Source organism: Lacerta agilis, chromosome 5, assembly GCF_009819535.1.
Source record: "Lacerta agilis isolate rLacAgi1 chromosome 5, rLacAgi1.pri, whole genome shotgun sequence".
Classification (NCBI taxonomy): domain Eukaryota; kingdom Metazoa; phylum Chordata; class Lepidosauria; order Squamata; family Lacertidae; genus Lacerta; species Lacerta agilis.
In genome coordinates this window covers 89838537-89863574 of record NC_046316.1, presented here as the reverse complement: position 1 = coordinate 89863574, position 25038 = coordinate 89838537, and the positions used below count along the sequence as shown (strand labels likewise).

Below are 25038 nucleotides of genomic sequence, written 5' to 3'. Positions count from 1 at the left end.
GCTGGCCTGCAACCACATCTCTTACGAGTTGCAGCTGCCTCTAATTGTTCCCTGTGTCTCTCAGCTCTACGCTCTACAGCTGAGAAGGGAGGAAGGGAAGGGCTGTTTCTCTCCTCACAAGGGCCTGATTCTGGCTCGACTTCCTCCTCCTCCTGTTCTGGTCTTTCCCCCTCTCCATCTGACTCTTCCTCTTCCGAGGAGTGCTGCCACCAGTCTTCTCCAGGTACGAACTCCTCCATTTCCCCAGGTTCTTCCGTGGGTGCAGCCTCACCAGGGGGGGGGGTTGCCACCACTCCTCCTCATCTGGCTCAACCCTGACACCTTGTTTGACCCCGTGATAGGTTTGAATTTCCTTGGTTAAATGGCCCCGTCGGTCGCATCTTACCCTGACCCTAGTATTTTCATATAAGCTGTGGATAAGACGCAGTAAGCGTCTATCTATGTTTGTGGTGCCTAGCTTTTCCCAAAGTCTATCCCTTGGTATTAAATCAAAGGCAGATTTAAAATCTATGAAAGCAGCATATAGGGAGCCACCTTTTCTTGAATATTTTTCCACAAGATGTTGTAGAATCAGGGCTTGGTCTAAAGTTGACCGATTTGCCCTAAAGCCAGCTTGCACTTCTGACAGGATGTGATCTCGTTCTATCCACTCTACTAGTTTGTCACATAGGTGGGCAGCATACGGTTTACTAATAATACTTAGAAGACTGATTGGCCTGTAGTTTGCAGGATCTGATCTATTTCCTTTCTTAAATATTGGAATGATAATTGCTAGGCCCCAGTCCTCGGGGATAAAAGCCGATTGATCTATACTAGTAAACAGAGCAGCTAGCACAGGGGCCCACCATTCAACATTGGCCTTAAGGAATTCTGGAGAGATGTTGTCTGTGCCGGGGGCTTTTCCAGGTTTAGGAGATTGGATAAGCCTATAAATTTCTTCAGTTGTTACAGGAGCCCATTCTGTGTCCATATCGCTCGAAGCTAGAGGCAGAGCCTGAACATGTTGAGCCTGTTGATTTGATGAGTATAATGATAGAAAATGGGCCTCCCAGGCCGCAGCAGGTATGACATAATCCATTTCAGTTGGGGAGTCTTGCCAACTATTTGCGATTATTTTTCAGAAAGTGGCTGAGTCTTTCCTTCGAGAGGCCTCAATTAGACACTGCCACTCCTCCCTTTGGGCCTGGAGCGTTTTCTTTTTAATCAATGCTTTGTAATTACGTTTTACCTCAAACCAATCTGCAGGGAGTGTGGGCAAATTCGCTAATCTGTAAACCCTATACTTATCCATCAGGCGGCGCTTCATAGTAACACATTCCTGGTCAAACGTGATGTATTTTTTGGGGTCAGATAAGGTTGCAGAGATGAGATCAAATCCTGGAACATGATTATTCTAGCTTCAGGACATGGTGTGTTTACGAGATTATCTCTTCTAGTAAGGAATATGTCCGAATGTAATCTTTCGGTTATTTCATCACTCAGTTTGTCGGACCATCTAACACGTGAAAACCTCAGCTCCAAGTTTGAGGATCTGGGGGCTTCAAGTTTATCAGAGCAGAATAAATCTTTCCTTACATCCAGAAGGAGGCAGAGCGTAGATGGTCAACCCTCTCCTCCACTTTGCATTCAAGAGCTCTATTCAGGAGGTTAAATGACACCAGAATATAATCGATGGTAGAGGCACCTACATTTGATATAAATGTGAATTCCCCGCAGTGCGCACCGTTTGCGCGGCTATTTAGTACAACCAGGTCCAGACACAAAAGGAACAGGCCAGCATAGTTACATCCCTTATCTTTTGAAAACCTGGGGGGGGGGGGTATAGGATGAGTTTCTTCCACGCTGGGAGGTAGATCGTGGAAGTGTGCGTATAATGCTTCGTCAGATTGACCAATTCTAGCATTTAAATCCCCAGCCATCAGCACTGCCACTGCAGGGGTTTGGTTCATCAGTCCAGCAACATATGATTCCAGCCTAGACCAGGTGTTTTTGGTAAGCTGTTTATCTCTTTGAGGGGGCAAATATGCATTGATCAATAGCAGGGTGCAGAATCTGCATCTCACCAATAATGCCATAGCCAGATGGCTCAATGACTCCATCTTTACTAAGGATGCCCTCAACCTAGTGGATATTAGAATGCTTAGTCCACCCTTAACTCGCCCCCCCCCCCTTTAGTGCTTGGCAATCCTGCAAGGGAAAATGAAGAGAAGCCATTTACATCTAAGTCCCCTGTTAACCATGTCTCCTGTAAGAAAACTATGTCATGGTTTTGGATGAACTTAACGAAAGATTGGTCAGCTGCCTTGTTTAGCCAACCTGCGATGTTCCATGATAAAAAACTAAGGTTGGCTTTACCAAAATCTAGTCTTTGTCAATTGTTTTTCAAAATACTTTTAAGGTTTACCCTTTTATATGGCGGCCGACTATCGTCCTTGCAAGGAAAACTGGCCAAATGTTCTATGGTTTCGGCTGGTAAATGTTGAATGCTCACATTGGTGGTCAGCGGTCCTTTGTTATACGTGGCCTCCTTCTGTGGGTAGTCCACCGGTACGTGGCTGTGGCCTAATTCCGCCTCGTCTAAGTACCTCATTTTGGCCCAGAAGCCTGGTGAGATCACCTTTGGGATGATTTTCCTTTTGGGGGGTGATGTGATATTCTCCTTTGCGGGTTGCGCCTTATTGATTGAAGGTAAATTCATCTCAGCCTTTATCTGAAGGTTTTGTGGTCAACAAGCCGCTGGGTTTTGTTCTTGTATGGGGGTCATTCTGGAGGAAGTCTGGCCCCCCTTTTTTTTGGTCATCTTCATTAATTTCATTAGTTATGACTCTCCCAACCAACTTGTTTCTTAACATTTCTAATCTTTTTAGAATTTCAGTTTGTATTAGAGGTGGAAATGTCCAGAATTGACTAATTAAGGTGTTTTCTTCCAAGGAAAAAAAGTCCTCATCCTTATTCACAGGGCATTGCAAATCTTGCGAATGCGCATCTTTCCTTTTTAGTTTTTGGAACTCTTGGTTCTGATGGTCAAGCCAGGCATTTGGAGGTTGTTTCTCTTTTCTAAAGTTTTCGTACTTAGCTTCCAGGAGGGGGCTCAGTGGTGCCTTATTTTCCAAAAATCTGAGTATTTTTATCCGTGCCTTTAAGAATATATATCTTGACCTGTAAATAAACTTGGCCATGTTTTGGTCTCTGAAGGTGATCATTGCTCTCACTGAGTAACCATCCTGGTGTAAATATTTTACGAAGGTAATGTCATTTGATTTTACTGCTCCTGGCAATATATCATTCAGAATGTTCAGGGAGCTCATTACTCAATATTTCCCTGTAAGGAAGCCCTTTGGTTTTGGAAAGTTTGTAAATACCAGTTTTTGAGAGTTTAGAATAGGTGCTTGCCAATCTTGTGAAGTATTGTCATCCCAGTTGAGTGTTGCATCTTTTCCACTGCCCAATTTACTAAGTGGTTTGCTGCCTTCGTTGTTAGGGACCACTTCTTCCCCCGGTATCTAGTTTACTGAATGGCTTATTATCGGGGCTCTGAGATGTTACTTCCGCCCTCCCATTTAATTCTAAACTCTGCTTCGGAGATTCTTCCTTAGCCATTGACTGTGGAGTTATCTTCTTTTCTCCCTTTTTGCCTTTCCCTTTATTGCCCCGCATAGCAGGTTTGTTTGCGCCCGGTGGAAGAAGATTGAATAGTTTCTTCCATTGTTTGTTTCTGCTACAGCAGCTTAGCTTTGATTTCCTTGTTGTTTTAATATTTTTACTTTTCTTTTCCTTTGCTTTAGATCTATGTCTTTGCAGTTTCTTATTTATTACTGGTTGGCTCGTCTCCGCTGGCTCAGCTAGTTTATGCACTTGGGGCGCATCGTTTGGCTCTATCTCTTTTAATTGTAGTGTGAAATTTTCTACTAAAGTCAGCAGTAACCCGTTTGTTATTGTTAAAAAGTTTTTTATATTGGAGAGGTCTGTGCATATGGCGCAGAGATGTTCCTGAAGGCAGCCGCCACTCAATTCTGTTTGAGTACACTTAAAAATAGGCATCTGGTTTTGTTGGCATATTGTAAGTTCTGCCAAAGACAGCTGATTCTTTGTGATAGAAATATTTCCCTCCCAAGATTTTTCAGCTAGGGCCAGTTCTTGCGCCAAACTTCTTTGGGGGTTAGTCTTTACAAAGTTTTGTTGAGGCTCTTTAGGGTGAGATGGCCAGTCAAAAACAATAAGTGGAGGAGGAATGACTTCATCAATAATTAGCTCATTTTGTTCGTTCTTGCTCTCCTCCTTCTTGGGGAAATAATTTATGATTTTGCTTTGTCTTATTCTAAGTTCCAGTTAGCTAATTAGCATGTCAGGCAAGACGCCCAAATCCTTACTTGTCTTTCTAGTAAGTACCATGGTGGATGATTATCATCAGCTTGGAGAAACCAATTTTCCCCGGGAGTGTCTGCCTTAGTATGCAGGACCAGTGGCTGTATCAGTCTGCCGTATTATGGATGTTATTAATGTTTAGATATTAGCTTGTAGGCTTTTTAATTCAACCTTACAACAGCTCTTCCTCACCTCCTTCGGAGCTTATCGCAGGGCCCTCCGCAAGTCGGTCTCGGGTGAAAGGGAGTCTTCGAGGTAGATATTTTGGTGTCTTTGAGGGGTTAGTAAAAAAGCAATATAATAAGCTCCATCCAAATGAAAGCCCAACCACTTTTTATGATGAATGGAGTATTGCATTTTAATGTTCTGTTGGGAGCTGCCCAGAATGGCTGGGGAAACCCAGCCAGATGGGTGGTGTATAAATAATACATTATTATTATTATTATTATTATTATTATTATTATTATTATTATTATTATTTATTATTCACCGCCTTCACTGGTTCTGATTTGAAAGAGAGGTAGAGCTGGGTATCATCCGCATACTGATGAACACCCAGCCCAAACCCCCTGATGATCTCTCCCAGCGGCTTCATATAGATATTAAAAAGCATGGGGGAGAGGACGGAACCCTGAGGCACCCCACAAGTGAGAGCCCAGGGATCTGAACACTCATCCCCCATCACCACTTTCTGAACACGGCCCAGAAGGAAGGAGCGGAACCACTGTATAACAGTGCCCCCAGCTCCCAACCCCTCTAGCTGGTCCAGAAGGATGTTATGGTCGATGGTGTCAAAGGCCGCTGAGAGATCCAGCAGAACTAGGAAACAGCTCTCACCTTTGTCCCTAGCCCGCCGGAGAATGGGTTAGGAAATGGCTAGGAAATGTGATCTTAAAGCAGTGGAAACTTAAGTGTGTTAAGGGGTCTTGCTTTGGAAAATTCCTTCTGTACGTAAATTATTTTGGACTGATGTTCATCTCACATTCAAATGTGGACTGAGCAAACAGAAAATCCTAAACAAAATGCTCTTAAACTAAAGTATGACTTTAAATCCCTGTCTCATCTATATACATATACTAGAAAGGACAAATATATTTTCATCTTTCCCTCTTTGAACAATGCTTATTATTGTGACAAAAGAATGGTGAAATATGTTTAGTGTTAAGTACCATATTTCACCATAAATGTCACATTTTATGAAAATTATACTTTTCAAAATAGGGGGGGTGCAACGATTATTTGGTGAATAACCAAGGCATGACCCTTAATCGAGGAAACAGTTGTTGTGAAGAAACATAATTATGCATATATTGCTTATGAATTGTTACTAACTCATTTTGGTGTGATTTGGATGCACGGAGAAATCGTGAACAGGTAAAGGTAATCTGACAAGATTTCACCAAAATCTTTCAAGATCTCACCAAGCCCCTTGTTGTTGTTGCCACTTTGTGGGCATTGCTGTGAAACTCAGGTAAAGCAGGCGGCAGCAACAGCCCACCCCTCATGAAGCATGTGTGGGTGGTATGGGAATAAGTGGGGGAAAGAAGATAAAGTGGGTGCTGAAGGACAGGTTGTAATGCATGTAAATGACATGTCACTTTCTGCATTTTCAACACCAGAGCAAGAATGACCCAGATTCCACTTATGATGAAGAAAACTTGGCTTTGTGTATTTGTGAGCTTTTTGCAGGAGGGTTGGACACAACCAACGGTTCTCTGAAATGGGCCCTTCTCCTCCTGGCAAATCATCCAGATATCCAAGGTGAGAGAGGAGAGCCAGGGCTTCTGTTGATCACTAGGGTGGAGCATAATTCTTTAAAGGTTTCATAACAGAAAGAGGTAAAAGGGAGTTTATGATGCAGGTTTTGGAAGGCAAAACATTATTGAAATAAGTTAATGTTTTTGACTTCCATGTAAGGAAAGATCAGTTTTCCCCACCAATATTTTCCTACATAGTTTCTGGAACCTATAAATAACAGAAGCTACTAACATGTTCTTGAAGCTACTAACATGAGTTTGGCCAAACTGCGAGAGGCAGTGAAGGATAGGCGTGCCTGGCGTACTCTGGTCCATGGGGTCACGAAGAGTCGGACACGACTGAACGACTGAACAACAACAACATAAATAACAGAAGCAAAAATTTAAAATGTCCGGAAGGTCCTGTCCCCATAGATATTTCCAATCTATGATTACTGGGACAGGAAGAGATGAAGGGTCTGAATGTGTAATGGATTTGGGAAAGAAGAGGGTTGGGGCAGTGGATGGGCCTCCGTTGTGAAACTAAGGTGAGTCAATGAAAGATGTTCTGAAGGAATGGCTTAGTGGAGCAATGGGCAGTACAGTAGTGATGAGTCAGTCACTCACCTGCAGTCTAAGTCACTTCTTAGGGTTCCTGAAAGCATAATAAGCTGGGACTGGGGGGAACCATGGGCCTTGCCCTAAATTCACTGAATGAGCTGAATAGTCATGTAACAAAATAAAATGTCTCTAGGAAGTTTATAGTTGGAGATGAGTTTCATGGCAATGCTCCGTCATTTGTCATCATGGACGCCTACAATTATGGTCCAAAGCACTGAGCCTCTAGTGCTTGCTGATTAGAAGGTCAGCCGTTCGAATCCGTGTGACAGGGTGAGCTCCCGTTGCTCTGTCGCAGCTTCTGCCAATGTAGCAGTTTGAAAGCATGCCAGTGTAAGTAAACAGGTAGTGCTGTGGTGGGAGGCTAATTGGCATTTCTGTGCGCCCTGGACTCATCACGGTGTCCAGTTGTGGCAGAAGTGGTTTAGTCATGCTCAGGGGCGTCGCTAGGGGGGTGCGGTGGGGGCGGTACGCCCCTAGTGGCAGGCGCGACAAGCAGCGGGTGGGGGTGACAAGCGGCGGGTGGGGGTGACAAGCGCCGGCCCCTCCCGCCACTCCCCACGCAACGCCGGTCACCCTGGGAGCAGCAGTGCTGCACGGACGGGGTGCTCCCTCGGCCGTGCGCTGTTGCTCCCGGGGCGACGGAGCAAGCGGTGGTGCATGGGGGTGACAAGCAGCAGCCCCTCCCGCCATTCCCAAGCGCTGCCGCTCCCTCCGTCACCCCAGGAGCAACAGCGCACGGCCGAGGGAGCACCCCGTCCGTGCAGCGCTGCTGCTCCCAGGGTGACCGGCAGCGTGGGGAGTGGCAGGAGGGGCCGGCGCTTGTCACCCCCACGTGCTGCCGCTCGCTCAGTCGCCCCGGGAGCAGCAGAGTCGGACCACCGCTTCCACAGTCTCCTTTTGAGCCGCAGAGCTTAAAAGCGGGCTCTTCGGCTTAAAAGGGGGCTGCAGAAGCGGCAGCGGCGCTCCCGGAAACGTTTCCTTTGCCGCCCTGGGTGCCGCGGAGCCTAGCTCCGCCACTAGTCATGCTAGCCACGTGACCTGGAAAGCTCTCTGTGGAAAAACCCTCCCTAGGCCTGAAAGTGAAATGAGCGAAGCACCCCATAGTCACCTTTGACTGGACTTAACCATCCAGGGGTCCTTTACCTTTACCTTTACCTTTACCTTTACCTTTACCTTTACCTTTACCTTTACCTTTACCTTTACCTTTACCTTTACCTTTACCTTTATATGAGTGATGTTAGCAAAAGATTAAGCGAAGAATCAGAATTAATGAAACAAATAGGAAATATTGAGGGCCGAGGGTGGAAATACACACACACACAGTCTTTGATCCCAGCCCTTCAGCAAATGCAGCCACCTCTGGTAACCCAGAAACAACTGAGATTAGCTTCACTTTCAACCTTTTCACACCTGGGATCTAGAGTGGGGAAGAACCATGTACACAGACTTGAGCTCCTTGGAGGACCAGGTGGGCTATGAATGCAAGAAACTCGGAGTCATTCACAGAGATTTATGAAATATGTTCAAGGGAAATAAATGTCCATCTGAAATAAAATGCAGTATTCACAATAATCCTTTTTCTGTCATTCTCTCCAGATAAAATGCACAAGGAAATCGAAGATGTCATAGGTTCTGCTCACTCAATCTGCTATCAAGATAAGAAGAAACTGCCCTACATCAATGCTGTGATTCATGAAATGCAGCGCTTTAAATGTGTCGTTTTTTGGGGGTTCCCTAGGCAATGTGCAAAGGATGTGAAGCTGCGTGGTTTTCTCATTCCCAAGGTATAAAAGTGTGATGCAGCTGCACTCCTGTAGCCCAAGAGCAAAGAGCAGCAGAAGGTTTCATATTGAGAGATGCAGCCAGCCATACAGGAACTTCCTGTCTAGTCAAAAATCTGAAGGGCAAGAGCAGGAGCTCCATCTGCAGACATGTTTCACCATTGGCAAGTGGGGGAAAGTCCTCTTGTGTCCCTGCCTGTACAGAAAGTTTTTACGGTGATGAATACAACGCCACCCACCAAAATAATAATAATAATAATAATAATAATAATAATAATAATAATAATAACTATTATTCAGATCAGTCTCTGCAATGGTTAGTCCTTGGGTTAGTGTGGGACATTCCAGAAATGTGTTGATCTGTATGCATTCCAAGTCAATTGTTTCTTCTTTGCAGGGGACTATTATTGTTCCTGATCTGCGCTCTGTTCTTCTTGATCCAACACGATGGGAGACACCTGCAGAGTTCAACCCAAATCATTTCTTGGACAAGGATGGACAATTCGTGAACAGAGAAGAATACCTGCCATTTGGTGAAGGTAAATGCAGAAGACCAAGTGATGTTGTGATCTGTAGATGTGCTTATCTGTCTGCTTCCAGGAAATGACATCAGCAGCAGCACATGAGGGAGCTGGCCAGAGCAGAAGCAGCGTCTTTCTGGCTGGAGTGGCACTGCTGGTCAGCAGAATGGCGCAAGGCAGTGGAAAGTTAAGGGGATCTCTGGGTTGGTGGCTTGGGACCAGAGCCGTAGCTAGGTGATCTTGCGCCCCTGACATAACTTTCCAGATTGCACCCCTTAGCCATGGACAAATTAGCTCTTCTTTCCACCTCTCCTCCAAACCAACCCCCCATTCGATTCCTCACACACTTCACCTTGTATTGAATTCTGTCACAGAAAATCTAATGTTTAATTTATTATTTCATAATAAAAGGTTTCCTAATGGCATTTTGATGGGAGTTGACAGTTTATTTACATAATTAAGTTGTAAAACAAAACAACACTCAGAAACGTACAAAAAATATCATGATTTGTTCCACAATGATAACTTTACATTATGATACTATATGATGTAAATTATCTGTTTTATTTGGTTGATATAAAGTAAGAAAACTATTATTATTATAATTCACAAGTAACAATTTGCAAATCCCTATTTACAAGAGTTGTTATTTGAAATATTTTTAAAGTGTCAAGTTAGGCCAACTCTGACTTTAAGTAGCAATCTCCTCAATGAAGTCTGAGGGGATTAGAACTTTGTTTTTCTCACTTTAATCAAAGAAGACTCAGTAATAATTTCATCAAAGTCTATTTTTGATGCTAGTTCATACTCGACGGACAAGACTGTCACACATCACCATTGAAAGCCATCCAACTTCTTTTCAGGCTGCAAAGCTACAGCTATCTTTTCATGGGATATTAATTAGCCTGGTTTGAAAGCACACTCGGAGTTATGTATTAAGATTGGCTGCAGTTCTCACTCAGGGCCACCAGTATGCAAATCAAGGATTGAAAACTGTCATTCTCTGATTGGTTAGTTAGTTGGAATTGGTTACTGTTACAAGTCACTTAGTATTATATAAAGCCGCCAGTAAAGCTGTTGTCAGTGGAACAAGGAGCAGTTCTAACTGCTGTAATAAAGAGATGTTGATCTAAAAGGGGTGTGTTCTTCATCCATCTTTCCCACAACTTAACACTGGTAACGAGGATGGGATCGGATGAAACAGGACACAGAACTGAACTACTGAGCTGAACACTCAAGAGCTGAGATATCGCTGAGGCTAGCATCCATTCCTCACCATCCAATCGGCATTGGAAACCATGGCTTCACTACTGCCTCTACCCTCATATTCTCCAGCAACGGAGTCCTGGGAGTCTTATCTTGAACAATTTGAATGCTACCTCGAGGCAAACGCTTTCACCGATCTGACAGACAGTCAGGAGACAGCTCTTTTCCTCACTGTCTGTGGCTCAGAAGTCTTCGAGACGGCTCAGGCTCTTGTTGCCCCACTTGCTATGCAGGCTGCAGCTTGGGACACGCTGATGGAGAAACTCAAGGGACACTATGCGCCCAAAATCTCCAGAATCGCTGCCCATCATGTGTTCCATCATCGAATCCAAATTGAGGGGGAGACAATCTGTGAATTTCTCTCAGGAAGACTGCATATCACTGTGAATTCTGGGACTTGGATGATGCCCTGCTGGATTGAATCACGTGTGGTGTGAGGGATGAAAAATTACAGTGCTGTTTCCTTGCCAAGTCCGATCTCACTCTCAAACATGCCATCGAGGAAGCCCAAGCCGTGGAGGCAGCGAAACATTCAACAACAGAGATCCGCAAGGGCAACAGCCCAACAATTCCAAAGAAACTGACCCCAGTCCACCATGGAGAGATCAGCGAATCCAAGAGCTGCTCAGACGAAGAGGATGACATCTGCCACATCAAGCAGGAACATGGAAAGGTCAAAGGCAAACAACGGACCAATCAGACTGTGTGCGTTGTGGTGGCAACCACCCTTGGTCCAAATGCCAATTCAGGGATGCCATCTGTCGACGTCGTTCTCGTAAGGGTCATATGGCAAGGGTTTGCCGCTCACCTATGACAGCAGATCCGCTACTGACACCAGGAAACAAGAAATCATTGGCAAGGTATGCTAACAAGGACTGCCACGCCTTCACCAACTACCGCTGTTCGGCCGAGCTGACAGTTGTCCGGGCTGATGGGTCTGAGCACTGGAAAATTTATGTCACCGTGACTATTGAGGGCAAACCATGTGACATGGAAGTTGACACAGGCTCTTCCCTGTCCATCGTCTCTTGGAGTACCATCAAAAGGTTGATTCCCAAAGTATCCAAGAAACAACTGGACTCCCACCACCTACACTTGAGAGATTATCAGGGAATTAACATTCCAGTTGTAGGTGTGGGGAGGTTCAGGGGTGACCTTCAGAGACTTTTGGGGGCCACTGAAGCTAGTTGTGGTCGATGGGAATCAGCCCAGCTTACTGGGACTGGACTGGTTTGCGTCCCTGGGTTTGGGAATTACAGGTATCCACAGCCTTCTTATTAGGGATATTGTCAACTGAAATTAAAAAAGAAGTAAGACCACTCTTTATGTATGCTACATCCGCAGCTAGAATTCTAATTGGAAGAATGAAACTATACCTACAAAATCAGAATGGCAAGTTAATTGTTAGAATATCTGCAAATGGCAAACATGACGGGGAGGGAAAGACGATATTCAACACAAAAAGTAAACCAAGAATGGATTATATTTAAAGAATATATGAAGAATTACTGTGATAGCAAAAACCTCCAAGCAGATCTTGAATGAGTCTTGCAATGTATAGTTAATATATTTAAAAAACAAATGTTTCTATTTACTCTTTGTCCTTTTTGTTTTTTATATTACATCAGGAAGTAATATGATAATACAATACTGTGTAAGATATAACAAGTATGATCTGGTTTGTTTGTTTTTAGAACAATCGGAAGTCTATTTTAGGTCATTGTATGTCTTTAAATTTTTTGATGGAGGAAGAGGTGACCAAATTGTAGTTTTCTTATTTCAGCATAAGGCATATATTTAGCTGAAGCTTGCTATTGTATAGGTTTATATCTTTCTTAATGTATACTTTTCAATGTATAATTCTTACTGTGAGCTGGTCAGTGCTGCTAAAAGGGGTCTCTCTTTCACAAAGGGGCCTCTAGCATTCCAAATCTAAATGCAGCTAAGTGAGAGGCTCTGGCATTCTAAATATGCTTTTCCCCTTCACCTAAAAACCTAAAGACCCATTAGTGCTCTTTCTGAGTGTCTTGCTCTACTAAGCACTTCAGATAGTAAGGAAGGCCTGAAGTTATCAAAATACAGGAAGGGAAGCAGGATAGATAGCCTGCTAGGAAAGCAGGCGACCCTGAGAGAGAGAACTCCTTATTGCAGGATTAATGCATTAATGCATTACCCAGCTAAAAGCATAGACAAAATATAGGAGTTTGAAAACTGTATAATAACTGCTGGAAAACTGACTAGTTTTGTACTTGATGGGTGTCTGAACACCGCAAGTGCCTCTGCATGCAGAAATAAATCTTTCTCCCTCTGAAGCCAGAAGCCTCGTGTCTCTTGACTGCTTCCATCATTTCTCGCTGGGCGCAACTCAAAGTACCCTGGGGGAGCAAATAAGGCTCCATTGGTATTTTTAAATTTCCCTTTTTCTAGTATGGGATGTTGATACATACTATAATATAGCACATTGTTGTATAAATTTGTGAAATATGTTCAATAAAGGATTTTTAGAAAGAAAGAAAGAAAGAAAGAAAGAAAGAAAGAAAGAAAGAAGGAAGGAAGGAAATTGACAGCAGCATTGATGATTTCCCTATCCTATGTCTAGTTTGCCAAAGTGTTATGTGGAATGTTTATAACTACAAAGCATTGAACAAAAAGAAAGTAAACTATTGCTCACTTGCTGCCTTCTTCTTGTCTCCTTTTCAGGGGCTCGCATTTGTTTGGGAATGCAGCTGGCAAAGATTGAAATATTCATCTTCCTGACCAACTTGCTGAGGGCATTCAGCTTCCAGCTGCCAGAAGGAGTCAAAGAAATCAATCAAGAGGCTATTGTAGGGTCCATAACACGTCCCCATCCTTACAAACTCTGTGCAGTTCCCCGTTGCAACACATAATAAAATAGTAAAATAGTAGGGGCTGCACCTCTGCTTCCTCCACTCAGCAACCCCTTTGCCACTCCTGACACCTGAACCCTCTAGCATTTCCCCTTCCCTTCCCTTCCCATCTCATCCCATGCAACTACTGAGGTCTCTTTTCACCTTTGCAGCTCCATTTCTGAAGCCACTTCTCTCTTATTTTCTGCAGCTCTGCTTTGCATTCATGTTCCCCTTCAGCCCATCTGTTCCCTTTCTTCAGGCCCTTTCATGCCCCTGCTTTCATCTTCAACCCTATCCCCAGGCCTCCTTGTTGTTGTTTAGTCGTTTAGTCGTGTCTGACTCTTCGTGACCCCATGAACCAGAGCATGCCTGTCTTCCACTGCCTCCCGCTGTTTGGACAGATTCATGTTGGTAGCTTTGAGAACACTGTCCAACCATCTCGTCACCTGCCGTCCCCGTCTCCTTGTGCCCAACATCAGGGTCCTTTCCAGGTAGTCTTCTCTTCTCATGAGGTGACCAAAGTACTGGAGTCTCAGTTTCAGGAACTGTCCTTCCAGTGAGCACTCAGGGCCTATTTCCTTCAGAATAGATAGGTTTGATCGCCTTGCAGTCCATGGGACTCTCAAGAGTCTCCTCCAGCACCATGCCTCCTTACTCCCTCCTTTTTGACAACTTCCTTTTCATCTCCATTCTTACTCTCACACCCTTTTTCCTGCCACCTCCCCCCACCTTTCCTCAAATCTCCCTTACAGACATTCCCACACCACCTCCTCTCTCCCACTTCTGCAGCCCCCTTTCAACACACACCCCATGCTGAGATATGTTACTGTATCTTTAAGATGATTAGACTCCTAAGATGGTTAAGTTCCTTTGATGGATACTGCACATGTATGCTTGCTAATAAAATATATATTCTAATCAGTACATTGAACCCGGAACTTCATGTTGAGCACCACACATGGTATCAGGAGTGAAATACGTTGTGTGGAGGCACTATGGAATATTTGAAGGCTTAAAACAGACGTTCCCCTGACTTCCATTATCCTTTTTTCTTTTTCTTTTTCATATAATTCTTACAAATATAAAATTATAGTAATAATAATAATGACAATTTATTATTTGTACCCCGCCCATCTGGCCGGGTCTCCCCAGCCACTCTGGGCGGCTTCCATAAAATATTAAAATACATTTAAAATATCACAGATTATAAACTTCCCTAAACAGGGCTGCCTTCAGGTATTTTATGAATGTCAGGTAGTTGTTTATTCCCTTGACCTCTGATGGGAGGGTGTTCCACAGGGCGGGCGCCACTACCAAGAAGGCCCTCTGCCTGGTTCCCTGTAGCTTTGCTTCTCGTAGTGAGGGAACCGACAGAAGGCCCTCGGCGCTGGATCTCAGTGTCTGGGCTGAATGATGGGGGTGGAGACGCTCTTTCAGGTATACAGGACCAAGGCCATTTAGGGCTTTAAAGGTCAGCACCAAAACTTTGAATTGTGCTCGGAAACGTACTGGGAGCCAATGTAGATTATGGCCGGGAGTGTGAGGGCCTGGGCCCCACCCCCTAGGCCAGGTGGAAAAAGCCTTGGAAGGGAGCAGGCCTAGTAATACCACGCAACACACATCCACAATTAAGATTCCTCCAAATCTCTGGACTTCCCACCTTCCCCTCCATGGGTTCTTTTATTAAACCTTTTCTACTGCTTCTTTATCTGTAATCCATGTTTTTTATAACTCCATTGTCTCCATAGTTCTCGTAACATTACAAGTGTTATTTCAATCCTGCTAATGTTTTCAACTGCTTACAGTAGTCTCCAAGACAAATTATACATTTTTCCAATTCCTTATTGAAATTTTGGTCTTTGCAGTCAATTTTCCCATTTTGGCATAGCCCAACAGTTTAATTTGCCATTCTTCTCTGGTAGGGATTTTATCTTTTTTTCTATCTCTGAGCTAACAGCATTTGTGCAGCTGTTGTTGCATTTATTTTTTAAAAAAAACAACCAGAGGCTTTTCTATAAAAATCCAGTGTAAAAACAGCTGCATGAGTATTTTTGGAAGTAGCCAGCTTTTTGGGAGACCATTCCAAGGGAGACTGTTCCACTGTCAAACAGCTATGGCTGTCAGAAAGTTTTTCTGTACATTTATTTCGGAATCTTCCTTCTTGTAACATGAAGCCATTGGTTTGAGTCCTACCCTGCAAAGCAGAGCTGGATCAAGACACATCAAAGAACTGTTTCAGTTAAACACGTTGTAAACTTCATACAGGGAAGTTCCATTGGCAAAACAGCTGTGTGAGGTTTTTTTTGGAAGTAGCCAGCTTTTTGCCACACCCTTAGCTTTCTCTCCATGAGAAGCATCAAAGGGATGGAGGGAGGTTTCTGAGCCCAGAATTGTGTTTAGAAAAAGCTCACAAGCAGAGGCGTCGCCAGGGGCGGCAAAGGGAACAGAGCGCCCCCATTGCCACCTCCTGCCATACAGGAGATGGGGTGACAGGCTGGCTGCATGCGCCGCAGGAATAACCCTAACCTCAACCTTGCCTGAGTGCGGCGGTGGCAGCCGGGCTGACTTACCTGCTCGCACAACAGGCGAAGTCCCAACAGACTGGAGGAGGGCAAATGTTGTCCCTATTTTCAAAAAGGGGGAAAGAGAAGACCCAAACAATTACTGCCCAGTCAGCCTGACATCAATACCAGGAAAGGTTCTAGAGCAGATCATTAAGCAAACGGCCTGTGAGCACCTAGAAAGGAACGCTGTGATCACTAAAAGTCAGCATGGGTTTCTGAAAAATAAGTCATGTCAGGCCAATCTGATCTCATTTTTTGACAGAATTACAAGCCTGGTAGATGAAGGGAACGCTGTGGATGTAGCCTATCTTGATTTCAGCAAGGCCTTTGACAAGGTGCACCATGATATTCTTGTAAAGAAGCTGGTAAAATGTGGGCTAGACAATGCTACCATTCAGTGGATTTGTAACTGGCTGACTGACTGAACCCAAAGGGTGCTCATGAATGGCTCCTCTTCATCCTGGAGAGAAGTGACTAGTGGGGTGCCACAGGGTTCTGTCTTGGGCCCAGTCTTATTCAACATCTTCATCAATGACTTGGATGATGGGGTTGAGGGCATCCTGATCAAGTTTGCAGATGACACCAAGTTGGGAGGGGTGGCTAATACCCCAGAGGACAGGATCACACTTCAAAATGACCTTAACAGATTAGAGAACTGGGCCAAAGCAAACAAGATGCATTTTAACAGGGAGAAATGTAAAGTACTACACTTGGGCAAAAAAAAAATAAAAAAAAAATGAAAGGCACAAATACAGGATGGGTGACACCTGGCTTGAGAGCAGTACATGTGAAAAGGATCTAGGAGTCTTGGTAGACCATAAACTTGACATGAGTCAACAGTGTCATGCAGCAGCTAAAAAAGCCAATGCAATTCTGGGCTGCATCAATAGGAGTATAGCATCTAGATCAAGGGAAATCATAGTACCACTGTATTCTGCTCTGGTCAGACCTCACCTAGAATCCTGTGTCCAGTTCTGGGCACCACAGTTCAAGAAGGCTCCTGACAAGGGAGAAAAGAGGTAATCCCCTCTATTTGCACCAGAGAGGATTTTGGTGTGATCCAGCAGGGCCTTTCTCATATTTATGAGACCCGTATTGGCCTCCAGAGAGCACTAAATAAACTGGAGCAATACTGCAAGGTGGAACAGCTATTAGTGAATTTCCAAAAAAACTAAAATAATGATATTCTCCAATAAAAGGAAAACACTAAGGTGGCAAATAGATAACCAACCTATTGAGCAGGTGACTTGCTTCAAGTATCTTGGCGTAATCTTTCAATCTTCTAGAAAAAACACGGCGCATATTAAATATACATCCTTGATAGCTCAAAGGAGTGTGGCCGCGATTGTAAGATATCATCGAACAACCGGGGGAAATTATATCCCGGCAGCCCTTAAGCTTTTTGCGGCCAAACCACTAGCCCAATTACTATATGGCGCACCCTTCTTGATAAATTCCAGATTGGATGCATACGAGAAAGTTCAGTCGGGTTTTCTAAGATCTATAACTCTAACCCCTAAATGTATTCCTAACGCAGCTTTACGACTGGAAGCTGGAGTGCAGGAAGTAGAAACTAAAGTATGGCAATCAGCTCTACAGTATTGGATAAGAGTGAAAACGTCCCCAAATGGTCTTCTCCCCTTAATCAATACTGATAGTTTTCAATCCACTTGGGAACAGACTATTCAAAAGAAATTAGCCTTGTATGGACTGCCGGTGGCGACTACTCTATCTATGGGAAGCGATAGGGCGAAAAAGATTATTAGGGAAAGAATCACTGATATCGACCGCCAAAACACCTTAACTCGTCTTCCCTCAACGTACAGACAACTGTATGAGCACCACCCAAACCACCCAGCTATCTACCTAAAGACGTTAGAAAACCTGAGACACCGATGGGCCTTTACTAGGGCTCGTTTTAATGCATTACCCTCGGCGTTACTAACTGGTAGATATCTTCAGATCCCAATAGAACAGAGGCTATGTCCTTGTGATCTCAAGGAAATCGAATCTATTAGCCACATTCTCCTATACTGCACTCTGTATCGAGATTTGAGGAAGGAGTTAATCGAACCCCTATTAAAAAATCTACCAGGCCGTTCAATTGAAATGCTGACTAGATACTTAATTGAGGACACCAACCCAGAGCGAACTATGACTGTAGCTAAATTTTGCTATCATGCGGCAAGACTGAGACGCGTCATGACATCTACTGACAACAGCGATAAAGCCGTCCACCAAGCCATAGCAGATAATACTTAAATGGAATTATCTCCCATTAAATTTTAGCTTAATTTTAATCTAACATGGGATCTGAAATAGTATTGTTAAAAGACGATATTTAAGAAATATTTATTTTATGTACTATCGTTTTATTTTCTCTTTTGCTGGTCTATGACCGTAATAAAGTTTGGTACAAAATTATTTCCCAAATATTTGTCACAAAACCGATCTTAAAATAGCTTGGATTCTAATTGCAATTAATATTGATCAAACACCCTCTCATTTGCGTGACCCATATAAGACTGATTATAGTGTCTTATTGTATTACATGACTTGCAATCACATTCCAAGGCTACTTGCAAATGGTACTGCTGATGTCTTTCCAAGGCTACTTGCAAAAGAGAGTACTGCTGATGTCTTTGACAAAAGCAAAAACTCCTTAGAAAAAGAGAGTTGAATCTGACCAGGCAAACAAGAAAGAATTAAGGAGAAAGAGACAGCAAGAGAAGGATGGATACATGGGCATTTTTATTGCTTTGCTGATGGTTCTTCTGATTCTGCACTACCTGAAACAGCTTTGGTCACGCAGGCATTACCCTCCAGGACCTCTCCAGCTTCCTCTCGTTGGAGCCATATGGCTGTTTGGATTCAAGATTTATGAAAATACTCTTGTTTGGGTACTTATTGTTTAATAATAACTCAGTCTGATGTCAGCAATTGTTTTATCTATTTCCCCCAAACAATTGTGATATTTAAGTTTAAACAATTGTTGTTGTTCAGTCGTTCAGTCGTGTCCGACTCTTCGTGACCCCATGGACCACAGCACGCCAGGCACGCCTGTCTTTCACTGCCTTCCGCAGTTTGGCCAAACTCATGCTAGTCACTTCGAGAACACTGTCCAACTATCTCATCCTCTGTCATCCCCTTCTCCTTGTGCCCTCCATCTTTCCCAACATCAGGGTCTTTTCCAGGGAGTCTTCTCTTCTCATGAGGTGGCCAAAGTACTGGAGCCTCAACTTCAGGATCTGTCCTTCCAGTGAGCTCTCAGGGCTGATTTCTTTAAGGATGGATAAGTTTGATCTTTTTTCAGTCCATGGGACTCTCAAGAGTCTCCTCCAGCACCATAATTCAAAAGCATCAATTCTTCGGCGATCAGTCTTATTTATGGTCCAGCTCTCACTTCCATACATTACTACAAAGAAAACCATAGTTTTAACTATACGGACCTTTTTCGGCAAGGTGATGTCTCTACTTTTTAAGATGCTGTCCATGTTTGTCATTGCTTTCCTTCCAAGAAGCAAAACAATAGCATGGGTTAAAATGGTAATTGCCATAAGCCTCCATTGTCAGAAGTGGTAAGTAATACAGATAATAGTAATAATATAAATAATATTATTATAAATACTGAAAAGCACAAAACCATATAAAAGTTGAAAATACACATTAAAAATTACTGATCAAAATATTTATTGTATACTGTTAAACTGAGGAAGGAGGAGAGAACACCCTCAAAGGGAGAATGGTTTATGAAAATCTTGGAATATGTAGAGATGGCAAAAATTGATAAAAGATACAAATTTGGAATCTTTTAAAGAAGACTGGATACCCTTTCCAGTCTATATAAAAATTATTTCCCATATGCAAAGACCACAGCGGGGTTTGAAATGTAAGAAAACAGAAGAATATATTAAGAAACATGTTAGAGAGGATGAAATTAGATAAGATGGAACTTTAATAGACTTCCGGAGTAGCAAGGACAGATCCTGAAGTTGAGGCTCCAGTACTTTGGCCACCTCATGAGAAGAGAAGACTCCCTGGAAAAGACCCTGATGTTGGGAAAGATGGAGGGCACAAGAAGAAGGGGACGACAGAGGATGAGATGGTTGGACAGTGTTCCCGAAGTGACTGGCATGAGTTTGGCCAAACTGCGGGAGGCAGTGAAAGATAGGCATGCCTGTTGTGCTCTGGTCCATCGGGTCACGAAGAGTCGGACACGACTGAACAACAACAACAAATGTGCTCCTGCTAATTCGAGACGGACCCAGCCCCTAGGGAGGTTTTTTTTTTAGCAACGGGAGGCGTATGTTGCCCCAGCTCAGGTGGGTTTCCTGAGCTCATGGTGGCACATTAAGGGGTTTCCTCAAATTAAAGGTCAGCTGACCAAAGCAACAGCAAAATAATAAACCAACCAACGTGGGGAGAACCTTGGCACATCAAGCGAAACTGCTCCCTGGTGCTAGCACCTCAGAACCTGGCGAGACAGCACTGAACTCTCCTTTGGAATGACATAAGATAAGGGGAGCCCCACCCCACCCCACCCCGAAAACAGATTTGTATTAAATAAATGAAACGCAGAATAAGAGACTTTAAAAGGGAAAGGGAAAGGGGTGGAAAGCGGGCGTTTAAACTGCTGCAGTATCAAATAAATAAAGGATTGCAGGGCTTCCTGTTTCCAGCGGTGGGAAATGGCTGCCTCCCATACGATTGAACCTCAGCCATGCCGATAATTCAGGGGGTAATTGGCCCTGGCAGACTCCCCAGGGTGGGGGAGGACTGTGTCGTAGACCTGCAAACCATCTGAGATTGCCAACTTGCAACAAAATGCAAGTGGCAGGACACTGGGTCCCAGAGCACGACTCGGCTGGCACTCTCTGAAATCACTCGCATAGCCAGAAATATCTATTTGATAAATCAAGTTCCACCTTGAGTAAGAGCACGTGTTGCGGTCAGGGCCTGGCAAGACACTCAATTGTGCTGTGGGAGGGGGCTGGACGCTGGCCTTAGCTGCAATAGGGTTAGGAGGTGTTGCTGGGCAAAGTTAAATGTAGCAACTTGTGATGGACAGCCCAGCGTCCTTTATAATCCTCTGCACGCAGGGTGATCCCTCTCTTGGCTGCGAGCTTCGGATCACCCCCCCCCCCCGTTTTCATAGGCCTCTGCTTTGACCTTGCAACTGCCTGTCATGGGGTCATTTGCTTTTGGGGCAGAGGCCCAGTAGGAATTTTTCCATCTGGCTGATTGGCTGTTGCCATTTGGTTTTCGCCTCCTGCAGTAGCAACTTGTCACAACTTGTAAGGTTGGCGGTTAGGCATTGGTTATGGTTTGGATTGCTGGAAGGGTGATGCCCACCTCCGCAATCATGATGATGATGGTACAGGGAATTCCGTTAAAGGAATCCGGCAGCTCTTATGCTTTGTCCGAACCCCCGGTTGGGGATAGGGCCGTAGCCAGAGCACCCGGGACCGCTGGGGAGGGGGAGGTTCAGTCCCCAGCCTTCTTAACTCTCCCCAGCTGGCATTCTCCCGACACTGACTGGAGGTCAGCAGCTGTCCCGGTTGGACAGATAGTCTGAACCAATGCCTATGCAACCACTCACCGAATTTGTATTTAAATAAAGTTGTGGCCTAAATTATTGCCAAATAAAGTTGTGGCCATTTGTCTTCAGTGCTTTGGTTGACATTCCCTGCATTACAGAGTGATGACCTAGATCTCTTCCAGCTCTGCCGTTTTTGTGTGTGTGTGTGTGTGTGTGTGTGTGTGATGACAGGCAGAAGAAATAAAGAAATTTGTCTGGATAAAAAGCCAGTGGAAAAACAGCCGTGTGAATTTTTTGGGAAGTATCCAGCATTTTGCCACACCCTTAGCTTTCTCTCCATGAGAAGCATCAAAGGGATGGAGGGAGGGGGATAGGTTTCAGAGCCCAGAGCTGTGTTTAGAAAAGCTCCTAAGTTGCCCTAAGCAAGCAGTCAGAATTCCCAGTCCCCAGAAGACATTTGAACTGTAACTGTGTATGTGCAAACAGAAGGGGAAAAGACAGCAGCCAGAGTTCTGGAGTACTGACCCAGAAACGGAATAGCTAGAGGCAAACAACCTACCTCTTGAAAGACTGACTCCTGTGACTAAAGGATTAAAAGAGCAGCAGTTACTGCTCTCCTTGAGAAAAGCACTGCGACACCACTCAGTTCGCATGCAGTTTTTGGACTTCCCTGTCTTCCAAGAGCAGGGTAACGTTTGGCTTACTAACGAAAGGCTTATCAAGTGAAGGTGTTGTAAGTGAAAATTCACAGGTGTAAAGTGGAAACAAGCCACATATTCAGAATTTTGAATTTGGAAATATCACCAATGAAAGTCCTTTTTGGAAAAAAAGTAAACATTTAATGAACTGTAAAAAAGAGTAAAATTTAATGAACTAAATTTTAAGACTAAGTTGTGCCAGGAAGTTCAACAGACATGGATCAAGGGGTAAATCTGTATGAACATCCTTTACTGTGCTGAATTTAAGTTGCTAGTTTCTGGGATTGATTTTAAAATCATCTTACTGCTTTCTGTCACCACCTGCTGGCCATGACTGAGCCCATATTTGTGATAAAAAATTTTTTTAAAAAAAGTCTTACGTAAATAGTTGAAGATAAATCTTTACTTGTCAGGCTGGCAACTAGCATTATTTGCATATAAATTAATGAATGCAAAATATTTCTCTCCCTTGAGCCCAAGAGAGGGTTCTGGCATGACAGCTTATATTCAAAATTCACTCTTCCTTCCCACCCATCCAACTGAATACAGTGGTGCCTCGCTAGGCGAAAATAATTCGTTCTGTGAGTGTCTTCATCTAGCAATTTTTTCATCTAGCGAAGCACCAAGGCAGAATAGCGGTTTTCGCAATGGAATTTTTTTTTTTTTCATCTTCGAGGCAGCCCCATTGACTTTTTCATCTCGCAGGGCAGCCTTCCGCAAGGGAATGCCTTTCGTCTAGCGAGTTTTTTTGTCTAGCGAGGCATTCGTCTAGCGGGGCACCACTGTATGTTCAAAATGATACACTGACTGGGAGAGGGGCATAAGGAAAGAGGCATACTTTGCATGCTTAAAATTTCTGGGCCGATTTCTAGCATTTCTGCTTAAAAGGTCGCAGGCCAAGATAGAAATACCTGTCCATCCTTATCCTGGAGAAGAGGAGTCTGAGAGGAGATATGAGAGCCACCTTCAAATATCTCAAGGGACTTCCAGAGGAAAAGAATACAGCTAAAGGGTATGGGCACCTTCAAGGTCCAGTTTAAGAAGTACACCAAGAATTTGAACCTCATCATAACTAAAGGCCCATTCACTAGCCTTCTAGGCCTAGCATGGTTTGGGCCATTAGGCTTAAGCATTTCAGGGCTTAATCCCCAGGGGCAGAATTCGAATCAATCTGCCAGGAGTTTCCATCAGTCTTTGATGGAATCCTGGGCCTATACAACGGACCCCCGATTTCCCTATGGCTGAACCCCACAGTGCAACCCATCCGGGTCAAAGCCCGTAGAGTCCCGTTTGCGCTGAAACCCAGGATCGATGAGGAGCTTGATCGCTTAGTCGCACAAGGGGTCTTAGAGCCGGTAGATTCGGGAACCTGGGAAACCCCAATTGTCACACCGGTTAAGCCGGACGGCTCAGTCCGTATTTGTGGTGATTACAAATGCACCCTGAACCGGGCCTTACAGGACCACGCATACCCGGTTCCAGTAGTGAACCACGTGTTAGCGACCCTGGCTGGGGCCAAGATTTTCGGGAAGTTAGATTTAGCGCAAGCTTATCAGCAGCTGCCTGTTGACGAGGCCACCGCAGACGCCAAGACAATCGTGACTCACAGGGGTGCTTTCAGGGTCAAACGCCTACAGTTTGGAGTTTGCGTGGCCCCAGGGTTATTTCAGAGCCTAATGGACCATCTCCTTAAAGGCATCCCCGGAGTCACACCGTTTTTCAATGATGTGCTGATTGCCGCATCTTCAAAAGAGGACTTTACCGCCAGATTACGGACAGTACTCCAACACTTCCAGGCAGCAGGACTTAAAGTAAAGCAGAAAAAGTGCCTGTTGGGAGTTAGCAGTGTGGATTTCTTGGGGTTCCGGGTTGACGCGGACAGCCTGCATCCAGCAGAGGACAAAGTGCGTGCCATTTGCGATGCCCCAGACCCAAAGAGCAAGTCAGAGTTACAAGCCTTCTTGGGACTTCTTAATTTTTACCATGCATTCCTGCCACACAAGGCAGCTGTAGCTGAGCCTTTGCACAGGCCCCTGGACAAAAAAGCACCATGGGTCTGGGGCCCTTGACAGGCCAAGGCTTTCCGAGGGGTCAAAGACTTGCTTGTGTCCAACTCAGTGTTGGCACACTTCGATGAAAAGCTTCCGGTGGTGTTGGCTTGCGATGCTTCCCCTTATGGAGTGTTAAGAAAAAAAGTCTTAGAAGGGCTGCATGTGTCTCACCCGGGAATTGTCCGGATGAAGGCATTGGCCCGTAGCTATGTGTGGTGGCCAGGCATAGATGCGGAGATAGAGGGTTGGGTGAAACGTTGCGAGCCCTGCCAGGTCTCTCGGCCGGATCCACCCAAGGCTCCAGTACAGTCCTGGGAGCCCACACAGTCCCCATGGTCCCGGGTGCATGTGGACTTCGTGGGGCCTTTTCAGGGCCAACACTTCCTAATAGTGGTCGACTCTCAGTCCAAGTGGCTAGAGGTGGTGCCAACCTCAACCGTGTCCACGAGAGCAACTATAAATGCGCTTAGGAAGCTATTTGCAACACATGGCTTGCCAGACACGCTGGTGAGTGATAATGGGACCGCTTTTACTTCAGCGGAATTCAAAGAATTTGTAACAAAGAATGGAATCTGCCACATTCGTTCCGCTCCTTTTCACCCAGGCACTAATGGCCAAGCTGAACGCATGGTCCGTACTACCAAAGATGCACTTAGGCGCATAGTGCATGGTGACTGGACTCTCCGGTTAGCGGAGTTCTTATTGGCCCAACACACCACCCCAAGCGTAGTAACCGGCCGGAGCCCAGCGGAGTTGCTTATGGGAAGGAGGCTCACTACCCTCCTTGATCATATGCACCCCGACCGGGCTCTTGAGCAACGGCCATCGACTGTGGTGCAGGGGGCTCCTAGAGGGTTCTTCCCGGGGGACACTGTGTACGTCCGGAACTATGGGCCCGGACAGGGTTGGGTCCCAGGTACCATTGCCCGCTGTACAGGTCCGGTCTCCTACGAGGTAGGGCTGGAGGGGGGTCTGGTTTGGAAGAGACACCTTGACCAGATCAGAACCAGGACATCTCCGAACAGG

General features: G+C 44.7%; 1 protein-coding gene and 1 pseudogene across 1 annotated transcript; both read left to right on the top strand.

Moving 5' to 3' along the window:
• LOC117047553 overlaps window positions 1-9221 on the top strand; it is a 79446-nt pseudogene extending 70225 nt beyond the window's left edge.
• A 1101-nt stretch (window positions 9222-10322) lies between these two features.
• LOC117046393 lies at window positions 10323-25038 on the top strand (the record flags this gene model as incomplete). Its single annotated transcript, XM_033148194.1, has 6 exons — window positions 10323-10673; window positions 10763-10970; window positions 11129-11323; window positions 12991-13115; window positions 24187-24566; window positions 24693-25038. Coding segments are annotated over exons 1-6 (1605 nt in total), but the record flags the coding sequence as incomplete, so codon positions are not given.